The following is a 12,398-nucleotide window of genomic DNA, read 5'->3' on the forward strand; positions in this document are numbered from 1 at the left end:
AAGAATACCACATACTTTTCCCATTTGATACAATGAGGTAAGAGGAGAAAGTTAACGCCCAGCGTAGTTCATTTAAGAATGCCTGAAAAACACCTTCACTTCAAAGCATGTTGTCATCTGTTCTTAATCTCTTTCGAAATTGTGTAGTAATAAAAGGATGCATCTTTTCAGCACAAAAATGTGGGAAGGATAATTTTCCCCCAGTTGTATACAAAAGTACTTACTCCCAAGTGGAGCCATTCTTTTCTATTGAGTGCCCTATTGGTCTTTCATTATTCTGGTTTGAGATTTTTATGGAGTTTGGCTTATGGGGTAATCAAGCCATTCTACTAAATGTGGCCCTTTTGACCTTTGGAGGGAGATCTTTTGACCTTTGGAGGGAGTACATCTTTCACATCCATACAGGAGCAGCTATTTTCTGTATTTCTTTCACGATTGTAGAATTACACTTAAATTTAATATCCAAGCTTAGTCTCAATGTCCAGCACCCCTTTAACTTAGTTGAGTGGGGACCCCCATGTGGTCCAAGGGGACTTCCTTAAAAGCTTTAGCAAGTGTAGTTGACGGGAAACTTTATTTCAGTTCCTGTTTGCACCTTTGATCTCAGATGTTGCTGGGATCAGGTGACGGGCATTAAGAGACCTGCCTTTTGACTTGGAAGTTGAGCACTTGCTAAACAAAAAATTATCTGTAAATGTCAAGTGTGTCCCTTTGGTCAAAATGGAAAGTGGGGAGGAAGGGAAGGCCAAGAAAAAACATCCGTGTGATGTTAAATAATGTTTGACTCATTTGCTATTGAAAACACTTCTCTTTTGTATGTTCAACAAATGTATTTGTTTTAAAAGGGAAAAATCAACCTGTCAACTATTGTTTCTTAATTGTGATGCCATAAAAGACTTTCTGGAGATTAAGGAAAACAATTCATTTTCAGAATGTAGTCTAGGCTGCTGTTTTTTCTTATATAGAGACGGAGTCTCGCTACGTTGCCCAGGGTGCTCTTGAACTCCTGGGCTCAAGTGATCCTTCTACCTCAGCCTCCCGAGTAGCTTGGACTGTAGCACACACCACCACACCTGGCTAATTTTTTTTTTTTTGTAGAGTCAGGGTCTTGCTATGTTGCCCAGGCTGGTCTTGAACTCCTGGGCTCAAGCAGTCCTTCCAACTCTGCCTCTCAAAGTGTTGAGATGACAGGTGTGAGCCCCTATGCCTGGCACTAGGCTGCTTTCTTGAATGCAGTCTCCTCTGGCCAGTTGGCCTTTCTCTCCCCTCCCACACCCCCAGGGTCATTGCTCCCCAAGGGCAAAGGCTGTTCCTGCATCTTTCTCTGTCCACCATTGACCCCATTTGCTGTGGGCGCATACCCCCGCAGGTGGTGGAGACAAGGACCCAAGCCAGGAGGGTTGGTGCCAGGTCCTGTTGCTGGAGTTGTGTGATAGCCTTGGAGTTTGCGTTCCCTCCTTACCCCACACTCACATGTCGTTGCCTGTGATTTTGTCTTTGCTCTCTCCCATGCAGATCCGGAGTTAGGTGTTGGCACGCTACCAGAACATGACAGCCAGGATGCAGGGCCGATTGTCCCCAAGATATCGGGTCTAGAGAGAAGCCAGGAGAAGAGCCAGGACTGTTGCAAAGAGCCAATCTTTGAGCCTGTGGTGCTTAAAGACCCCTGCCCTCAGGTTGCACAGCCGATATCCCAGCCCCAGACGGAGCCCCAACTCCGAGCTCCTTCTCCGGACCCTGACTTGGTGCAGCGCACAGAGGCCCCACCTCAACCCCCACCTCCGAGTACACAGCCACCGCAGGGCCCTCCTGAGGCCCAGCTCCAGCCCGCCCCGCAGCCTCAGGTGCAGAGGCCACCCAGGCCACAGTCCCCCACCCAGCTGCTCCATCAGAACCTCCCACCTGTGCAGGCCCACCCCTCCGCTCAGAGCCTCTCCCAGCCATTGTCAGCCTACAACAGCAGTAGCTTAAGCCTCAACAGTTTAAGGTGAGTGGCCTGCCCTTCTTTGGCCTGACTCTTGCCCCTCTCCCTGGGGATCAGGCGGGTGGGAATCGGGGAGGGATCCCTAGGGAGACTGAGGTTTCCTTGTTGGAAACATCTTCCTTTTCTCTGAGACTAGAGACAGGGAATGGGGCTGGTGGGTGAGACTCGGGTCTCTTGGGAAAGGACAGGTTGGGATGGATGGGTGGGTGGTGAGGACATTGTAAAGAAGTAAATATTTATGGGCACTCGAGAATGGAGGCGGAAGGAGAGGAGGGCTTGGAAAGCCCTGGGCCAGGGAGACCCAGCAGCAGTGGCAGGCAGGGAATCGAAGCCTGGGGCATATCAGAGGCCACGCAGTGTGAGCAGATCCTTTCAAGAGAGGCTCTTTGCCTCTGACAGAAGAAGTGTTAAAGAAAACTCGTCTCCCTGCAGCTCCAAAGACAGGAAGATTGGGACCCGATGAGTATTCCAGCTTAAGGAATTTTTTTTTTCTGATTTACTTCCTCCTATGTGGGTCAGAGGAGGAGGAAAGAAACAAAACAAGCTGCATTTAGAGAAAGTGAGAAATTTCTGTATGGAAATCCAGGCTCTCCTCTGTCTTGTTTTTGCCAAGTTAACAAAGAAACGTCTAAAAAGCAGCACAGAGGAACACAGCAAAGAAAAGAGAGGCAGAAACCCAGTGTGCAGCGCCAAGTAGAGCCAAGCCCTGGTGCCCCGGAGGCTATAATTCTAACCCAGCACTGCTCCTGGGGCTGTGTGTCTTTGTTAGTGTTTTCCTTTTGAAAACCTGGTGGCTTTGGTGGTTCCGGGCTTTGCTTTTTCCTAAGAGGGGAAAGCACAGTCTTTGGGAGGCAGGTTTCTTCCTTCCCCAAGGAGCCGGGCCCGGCTTCTGCCCCCTCGGCCATTTCTGTGGCCTCCAGACCATAAAGTGATGTGAGAACGCAGGCACCTGGGTTTCACCTATTCTTTGTGTGTCTTCATTTAAGAGGTAACAAGACAGATGCGGGGAACTCAGATCATCGCTTTTTTTGTTCCTTTTTGTTAACTGTCGCTTTATAGGAGATGTAGCTAGTGGAGGATGGAAGGCTGGGGATTTTCTAGGGGCAGAGATGAGAATCTGGCCACAGGAGTGAGAGAGGCCCTGAGGTTTAGGCAGAATGAGCTGTCTCGACACCAAGATGCCCCACAGCCCTGAAGCAGCAGTTTCGGTTTGCTCTGTCTGCAGTAGCGATGGGAAAGTTTGCAGGAGTTGTGATTTCAGAAAGTGTGTGCGTACAGGGAGGATCTGTAAAGAGGAAGGGGCAAGAGAGACTGTGGTGAGGGTTTAGGGGAAGGAGGTAGGATTCTTTTAAAGGGTATACATTGTTTACCTTTTTTTATTTTTTTCTTTTCTTTTTTTCTTGCTCCGATAGCAGCAGCAGAAGCAGCACTCCAGCGAAGACTCAGCCCGCCCCTCCTCACATCTCCCACCACCCCTCTGCCTCCCCGTTCCCCCTCTCCCTGCCCAACCACAGCCCCCTGCACAGCTTCACACCCACCCTCCAGCCCCCCGCACACTCACATCACCCCAATATGTTTGCCCCTCCCACTGCTCTGCCTCCTCCACCACCACTGACATCAGGAAGTCTGCAGGTGGCCGGACACCCGGCCGGGAGCACTTACTCAGGTAGGACGGAGGGGCCTGTGCTCGTGACCCCGACCCCCACCACCCCTCGCTGTGACCTCACCCTACCTATGTTGTCCCGATTGCAAGGTTGCATTTGCCTACAGTTTTTTCCTTCCTTACTGTAATCTTCCTCAAACGCTCTCTGGCCTGAGGTCCAGCAAAAATACCTGTCAGCCCCCATACTAAGCTAGCTCAGCCCCTGTGAATCAGACACTGCCCGAAGAGAGTGGGTTTGTTTGGAGTTAGGAGGCATTTCCAGCTAAATTCAGCCACTGAGTGGTCAGACCCAGGCAGTGTATCCCGTGTCATCTGGGCTCCCCTGAGGGTGATGGAAGCGTCCCCAAGCCCATGTCTGTCTCGCTCCAGGATCTTAGATTGTGTCCTGGTTTAAGGGGCTTCTTTTCACTGGGCAGGGCAGGGCCTTCTCCTGTCTCCTTGGGAGGAGATGACACACTCTTTGTGACAATATATCCCAGAATTTTAAGGGCAGACCTCATGTTAGACACAGGGTCCTTGTCTCCTCACCTGTGTTAATCAGGTCAAGTGTCCCAGTTTTGGTCCAGTGTAGCCATGTTATGCCGCCAATACAGAGAGCCTTATAGCAGTAATTGACACTTGAAGAGGACATGCGAGCCCTGCCGTGTGAACAGCTGACATTTATTAGTGTACTGTCACTGTTCCCGAGCACTTAAATGTGCAAATTGCTTTAACCCTCAAAAATCAAACCCATGAGTTAGGCAATATTATTGTCCCCCTCTTGGAGATGGGAAAACTGGCCCTCAGATGGGTTATTTGCCATGCCCAGGGTCAGTCAGCCAGTAGTGACAGCTGGAAATCGGACTCTGGCGTTTGGCCTGGAGTTTGTTCCCCAAATTGATAGACTGCCTGTCTCTGAAAGCTGGGAGACCAGCTAGAGAACAGGGAGACAGGGTGCAACCAGGCCTTGGTCTCCTCTGCTTCATTGATTGCCCCCGTTTATCTCAGGGCCCAGCCACACCCTGTCACCCCTGCCACTGTGTCATCAGCCCCGTATCCCTCCACAGGAAGGCACTCCAATGTCCTGTTCTGAAGGAAAAGGTGTCATCGTCTCCCTCTTCTTCTCTTCCAGAGCAAGACATCTTGCGACAGGAACTGAACACTCGTTTTTTGGCCTCTCAGAGTGCTGACCGCGGGGCTTCCCTGGGCCCTCCGCCCTACCTGCGGACCGAGTTCCATCAGCACCAGCACCAGCACCAGCACACCCACCAGCACACGCACCAGCACACCTTCACGCCGTTCCCCCACGCCATCCCACCCACCGCCATCATGCCGACGCCAGCACCTCCCATGGTGCGTACCCCAGGCAGAAATGTGAGGATAAGTAGAGCACGACTCTTTTCTTTATGCAGCACGTGGGACCGGGCTGGGCAGCGGGGCCACCAGAGATGGAATGGGGAGTGACAGCTGTTGGCTGGAGAGAAGGGAATGTGTCCTAGTGCCCTGCCTCAGGCAGCTCTGACTTCAGGGGCCTAAAGTAGGAACTTCTTTCTAGGCAGTTGTATCCAGCACTGCGGGTGGAAATGATTCCATCTGCCCTCAAAACAGTCATGTCCGGTGTTGATGGCTAACTTCTTAAAGGGTTGTTTCGTTTTCTTGAGCATCCCGGGGGACTGTCACCGGGCAGAAAATGCACCTGCTTGTGCTTTGCACCAAGTGCTAGCACACACATTCTTGCAGGGTAATGGGGGTGAAGAAGAGAGAAGGGAGAGAGACCTCTGCCAGGAGGCTGGGACTGCATTGGATGCCACCTGCGCATTCCGATGGCTTCCCTAAACTCACTTTGCTGGAGGTGTTATATTTCTTGTGTTTCATGAGACAGTCCCTAATCTGGTATTGTGCTCTGTCAGCAAGTGTTCAGGGATCATCGCAGGGACGGAACTCTCTGCCTTGGGGCAAGAGGAACCACTGGCCATGACATGGTCTTGGTCTTAACTGGGGGCTAGCACATGTCCAGAACCAGTGAGGAATTTTTTTTTAAAGTTAATAACCCTAATTAATAGTGCCATATTAGAATGCTAAATATTCTCAGAGTCCTGTCCAACAGTGAGTATTAGAGTCGTTTTTTACTTATTTAATTGTTAATATTTCAGGAAATACTGGATTTTAAGGCCGTTACTATAGGCATTGTGAGAATAAATTGCATGATTTTAAAAGGAGTCCACTTCACCCAACTTTGCTTGCTCTCCTTCCTCTCCTTCCCCCATCTTGTTCAACTTACTTTTTAAAAATGTGTTTTTAAAGTTTGTTTTATAAATTTCATTTCAAAGAATATTAGCAATGAGGCCTTGTGACCAGAAATATATTTTCAATAACAAATCCTGTATCTCTTTTTTGGATGAATTATACTTCTCAACAATTAGATTTTGAAGATCCTAAGATTTTGAGAAAGTTTTCTGCTGGCCTGTGTGAGCTGTTTCACAAATAAATTTAACCAAGGATAGTTATAGCATCAATATGATGACATTATTTAGAGGGAACAATAGTATACTCTTTTTCTGTTCAAGTGAAAGGCTGTCTGGCCTATTCCAGATCACTTTGTATTTGGGTGTAATACATTTCAGAAGACAGCTGCACGGCAAGACAGTTTTTCTGCCAAAGTGAAGATGAAAATAGGGAGAATTCATTGGGTAAATCAGATCAAATGCTCACCTCTCTGATTTATCTGGATAATTGGCTATTCTCTCCTGTTTAGATGTTTGGTTCGTGCCAATCTGTAAAAAGAAAATAGTAGGAAGAAAGGCATCCTAGTATGTGCAGAACTAAAACGTACCACTTGGTATTTCACTTTGTTCTTCCATTTCTGTTGGCTTCTTGTCAGGGAGACTCAGGAGCTCAGAGTAGTTTCATATGTAATGAGGTTATTGGGTCTGATGACAGCTTAATGACAGGAAAGCTTTGTAGGGCCACCTCCACCGTAGCAGTGAACAAAAATGCAGATTAAGTAACTAGCTTTTGCTTTGATCCCTTTACAGTTTGACAAATACCCTACAAAAGTTGACCCATTCTACCGGCACAGTGTGAGTTTCATTACCATGCTACACATTGAATGTAACTGCTTTGCCATTTTTGTGCTCTTGCCACAGATCAGTCAATGACTAGCAGCCTTCCTTAATCATCTTTGCAAGAGTTCCCATTGCTCCTCGCCACTTTGGATGCTTGCTTTTGTGGTGTTTTGCTTTTGGTAAAGATGCAGTATCATCTTCTGAATCAAAAGATCATAAGCACTCCGAAGGCTTGAAAGCAGAGTTGCTCTTTAGTGGCAGTCAGGCATCTGTCCTGCAAAGTGAGGTGTCAGCAGTGGAGTCCAGTAGAGTTCCAGGAGAGTCCAAAATCACAGCATTTCAGTCGTCAGTTGAAATGCCACTAACACAGAAGTTCTGGAATGCAACCTGAATTATTTCCTCTTAAATAGAAAGTCCCTTGTCTTTTTGACTCATGACTCTTCAACAAGTAGATTTTTATTTGCTCTAGACTAAATGTAGAACCTTCTTCCACATGGCTGGTATTGTTCTGTTGAGTTTGTTACAATGGAAAGTAAAAATATCACTTAATTAAAAGAAACTCCCAGAATTGAAATGAGTGATATTTTCTCTTTAAACTCATTCTCCTTTATGTAGAAAAAAAAAATTGTTGTATGCAATTTTAAGAGTACGTTCTGGAACTTCAATTGGTAACACCCTAAGTTATATGTTCAGTTAACTTGTAAGACAAGAGCTTATTTTTATTCAAAGACCTTGAATATTTCCATGATATTTTGATGATGGGGTGAATACTGCATCATTTTTATCTGAAAATTTGCAAGTTTCTTTGCCAGTGATTTCTTTTTCTTTTCTTTTTTTTTTTTTTTTTAATGAAACCAGAAAAAAGAGAAAGTTAATCATTGCTTGTAGCCGTGTTGATTCACCATACTCAACTGTTCTTGCTTAGGTTTGTAGATAGTGTTATCTTATCATTTGAGAAGTGCTACTTTAATAGATCAGCAAAGACTGAATTAATTCATACTCTGAACCAGATAATTAGATACCATGTTAGTCAAGAGGTTAGCTGAGAAGTCAAGGCTAGAAAATATTAGAAATCAATTGAGAATTATGTACTCTAGGGGCATTTAGAAATAAGATGAAAGACCTCTTCAAAAAGAAGTTAGAAAAGTGTATTTGAGTGATGCCTCCTCCGCCTCCCTCCCAACATGGTCCCCCCTGTTCTGCTCAGTACTGGGATACAAAAACATATTTCACAGGGACACCCAAAGCCCAGTAGACCTATGGGTTTCCTCTTTGGGTCTGGCCCATGGATGGCACCATTCTGCCCTTAGTCTATACTCTGCTGATTTAAAGTAAGGACCAGCTAACAAAATAATTCAGGCTGGGCATAGTGGCTCATGCCTGTAATCCCAGCACTTTGGGAGGCCGAGGCAGGTGGATCACAAGGTCAGGAGATGGAGACCATCCTGGCTAACATGGTGAAACCCCGTCTCTACTAAAAATACAAAACATTAGCCGGGCGTGGTGGCGGGTACCTGTCGTCCCAGCTGCTCGGGAGGCTGAGGCAGGAGAATGGCGTGAACCCAGGAAGCGGAGCTTGCAGTGATCCGAGATGGCTCCACTGCACTCCCGCCTGGGCGACTGAGCAAGACTCTGTCTCAAATAATAATAATAATAATAATTAATAAATATAGAAAGTTGAGCGCCCAACAAGTGGCTCAGATTTACTTTCTAGGACCCACTGCAGTGCCTTCTGATATGCATATTCTACAGTCCTAGGCCGAAGATGCAGAATAAGCCTGGAGGCCTGAATTTTTGGAAGGTGTATGTATTATTACTTACGCGCTTCAGGTTTTTAGTCAGGGGGAGGAATAGTCAGCCATATTTATGTTCTAAGAGGTCAATGATGGAATAAAGCAAAAAGAAAGTGGTAAGAACATCCAATTTTTAAATTGTAAACATTAAAGGGAAAATGCCCACCTGGAGGCAGAGTACTAGAAATTTGAGTGTGTTTCACTGGGGCATGTATTTAATTACTCAGCTTTATTCAGTGTACTGTGGGAGAGTTATTTCATATTAGGAGTTATAGTGGATAATATATGAAGTACTCAGTCTCCCCTGCTTTGGGGATTAGGACATTATAAGGGGAATTAAGATGCAATGCACTCAAGTATCTAAAACACAATTTTAGACTTAAAAGTAGTTTTAAATGAGGGCACTTGGCTTGCAATCACTGTTTAAGTGGATTTAGTTCAATATCAATTAGTCTGAAAAACTTTGCTGCATCATTGAAGGGAGCAAAATGAAATAAAGACCGACAGAAAAAGGACGTGCTCTGAACACGGGATTGCGAAATGTGAATTTCAGTCATTACCAAAAATAACTAACACAAATACTTTATTAAGAAAAGCTTCAATTATTGTTGTAATTTTGACATAATAAACCACCACGAGGGTGGGGCAGTATTTAAAATATTTGTATGGTGGCTTGATCACAGTAAGTGGAACCAAACCAATAGGACCTCGAAAAGATTAAATTTTTAGAAGGAGGGAAAGTTGTGTTTGCATTGTCTTCAGATTCTCTGTATTTCTTCCCTCAATTGTGTCCTTTTATAGGCTGTTGATTCAGGAAAATTCATAGTCTTCATTCAGAATCATTCTTTTACCATCATAGAGTGGACCCCTACGTGAAGGGCTTGGCTTGAATATCCTCCAAAGAGCTTGTTCATTTAATAGCAGATACCATTCAGAAGTGGCCGTAAAAACTCAGACTTCATATGTTAATACGGAAGCGCTTTGAGTACCTGAGACTTAAACAAGAGCAACTGAAAGCTCGATAGTGATATTCCAGACTCGGGTTATTTCTGTGCAACTAGAATCCATCTTCTAGACAAATTGGCAGCTCCATTTAAAGTATACATCGAGTCGTTTTATTTTACCCTTTCACAAATATTTGTCATTATTTTAGATGAGAGAATTAAATTGTCCTCTGGAACTGCCACTTCTACAACAACCTAATGAAGCAAGGATTGTGAATATACTCTAATTTCCTCAAACTATTAAAAGTCTGAAAGTACTAATTGAGTTTTAATGGTATAAAATCCTGGCACTCATGAAGACTTCTTTTTCTTCCCCTTTTTTTTTTTTTCTTTTTTCTGTCTTTTTTCCCCCTCTAATTAACTTGTAATTTTCTAGGCATCTTATTTGGCTCAGGATCCCTCCTGTTTTTGAAATGCATTAAAATCTCCAATCATTTAGGACTTCTATCTGATTTAACAATTAATAATCAGAAAAGCTCCCTTTCTAATGATGCCCTCACCCGGGATGTCATTTGCTGGCTGATTGATCCTGAACTACTTTTAACTTTTTAAGTTACACATTTGTGGCGCATCTGTGTGATCATTCCATCATGGCTTCTTGACTAATAGCATCAAACTGAGATTACGTGGCTTGCTCATGTCGATGTCTTTCTATGGGACGGGAATTTGAATATGTCACTTGCCTCCTACTAAAATCTTTTTTCCCCCTCTCCGTCTTTGGCCACAGCTCTTCCATTCCTATCCTCCTGCAGTATCGGGCATCCCCCCTATGATCCCACCCACTGGCCCTTTTGGTTCACTACAAGGAGCATTTCAGCCGAAGGTAAGAAACCTCACAGTGAAAACACACAGGCGTGTGTCTAAGTGGCGTCCCGGGCCAGGCGTGCAGGAAGTTCTGCATCCTCTTGCCTGCGCAGTGACTCATTAATCAGGTCCTAAGTGACCACTGGGATTAGAGTGAGCCTATTTTTTTTTTTTTTTTCCAAGTCCGTCTAGTTTTAAATGGCCGTGAAAATTTACTTTTCAAACTGTACTACCCAGGTAATCTCAGTTAAGCTAAGATTTCTTGTGCTCTTCAAAATATACATAGTATTTATTTTTTTACTACCAATATCGTGGGCATAACTTCCGGGCAGGAATTTTATGAAATATCGAACACACGTGCGCCAGGTTGTTCCTCAGGTATAGTAATTAGTAAAGACACAAAGCTGGGTCCTTATTGATTATAGAAGAAGCGGGCATAAAGGCCTCAGGTGTATGTAATTAGTAAAGACACAAAGCTGAGTCCTTATTTATTTTAGTAGAAGTGGGGATAAAGGTTCCACAACTAAAATTGTATCCTATGAATTCTCCTCATTCTCCCTCATTTCCCTCACCAACCCCATCGGCTGCTAACAGGGTCTGCCCGCAGGTGGGGTGGTCGCCTCCCATTTTGGTCCTCCTTTCTTTCTCCCTCTGTCTCAGCCATCTCACCCCTGCCATGGTTACACCGGCCAAGGCCAAGACTTTGTCATCAGTTACTAACATCCTAGTGTGAAATTAACCTTTCATCCTTTATAAAAATTAAATTCTGTTCTACCTAGTCGGTGATAACGCCGTCCAGCGTTGGCTACAGCTGTCTCTAAAGGTCAATATTGAAGAGTCATTCTCGAAACACTCTCTTTTTAAATATACTTACAGTTTCTATTTTACTTTCACACAAAAAATAAAAAGAGCCGTACTTTCATGTGGGTAACCATTCTCAGACTTGAAGATATTCTGCTGTGTGCCACTGGGTTTTCTTTTTTCTTTTCTCCCCCCATCTCATGTCTAAGGTAAAACACAGTTTTGGGCCAGAGTCTTCCAGGATAAGCACATAACTGCATTTCCAAAGACGTGTTTCATTAAAACTAGGGACAGGAAAAGAATTAAAAGGCGTTAGAGGTGGGGTCCCCCTCCTTCAAAATCACCTGCGTTGAATTGCATTGAATTCAGTTCATCTGTTGAATTTGCCTGCATTGAATTGCAGCCTATATGCGAGGTTACAGATATACTCGAGGTTACAGATATACAGGGCTTTTATGACAGCCTCGTTAAACACCTCCTGTCTGGAGATAAAATGATGGTGATTTTAAACTCCTTCCCCCAGTCTGCACCTCACTACTCCCTGTACTCCCTGGTCTGTCCCCTCTAGGTTACACCAAATCTCTGGGGCCTCCCCAAACAGACTGGTAGGTCATTTAATAAATTAGACTATTTCCCTCACTCACAATTATCCAATCACACAGAAAACTACATCTGGGCAAGAAAGTGTCTCTCCTGGTGTTGAAATAGGCCTTTCCAGGCCATCGTCCTGATTGAATATGTAGATTGCAGTTCATTAGTGGAGTTCTTCATATGTATGCAAATCAGGCTGTTAACAACTTCAGCTTAATTGTTAGTTGTACTGCAGCTGATTGCTTTTCTCTCTTTCATTCTTTTACCCCCCTTCTCCTTGTAGGCAAGCTTCGTGCCTAAACTTGAGCTCTTTTTCCCCACGAGTTTAACTTCCTGGTGTGGGGGGTGTTCATAGAAGTTGTGATTTCTTCCATAAAATAACTGGTGTCGTCTCCTGAATCCTTTCCCACTAGAAAGTAGTGATTGTGCCCAGAGTAGGCTTTTTATTGTTGCTAATTCAAAGGACAGAAGCTCACAGATAAGGTTAATATTATTAGCAATATTGGAGAATGGTGGTGGGAATAGGTAAGAGCAAGCAGAATTGCTTTAGAAATCATCGAAGAGCAGATCCGCAAGGTCCCTAAATTAGGTTCTCTTGTCCCATTTCCACCACTGCTAATGAGTAATTACTGAGTGTAATTCCTTATTATTGTCTACCAGTTAAAATGGAGAGCTTAATGTCTGTAAAGTACTTTCAGTTATTCTGATGAGAAA

General features: G+C 44.7%; 1 protein-coding gene across 14 annotated transcripts in view; it reads left to right on the forward strand.

The window, feature by feature from the left end:
• Nucleotides 1-12,398, forward strand: part of AUTS2 (activator of transcription and developmental regulator AUTS2) — a 1,193,046-nt gene that overhangs the window by 1,161,404 nt on the left and 19,244 nt on the right. For 4 of the 14 annotated variants that reach the window (XM_054495102.2, XM_054495105.2, XM_054495107.2 and 1 more), the window contains 5 exons: nt 1,516-1,987; nt 3,397-3,650; nt 4,759-5,000; nt 6,662-6,706; nt 10,216-10,311. In XM_054495102.2, coding sequence (XP_054351077.1) covers nt 1,516-1,987; nt 3,397-3,650; nt 4,759-5,000; nt 6,662-6,706; nt 10,216-10,311 — 1,109 coding nt within the window. The remainder of the gene's footprint in view (nt 1-1,515; nt 1,988-3,396; nt 3,651-4,758; nt 5,001-6,661; nt 6,707-10,215; nt 10,312-12,398) is intronic. The other 10 variants (XM_063667287.1, XM_063667289.1, XM_063667292.1 and 7 more) reach the window with 5 other exon arrangements.

Source organism: Pongo pygmaeus, chromosome 6 (genome assembly GCF_028885625.2).
Source record: "Pongo pygmaeus isolate AG05252 chromosome 6, NHGRI_mPonPyg2-v2.0_pri, whole genome shotgun sequence".
NCBI classification, from domain to species: domain Eukaryota; kingdom Metazoa; phylum Chordata; class Mammalia; order Primates; family Hominidae; genus Pongo; species Pongo pygmaeus.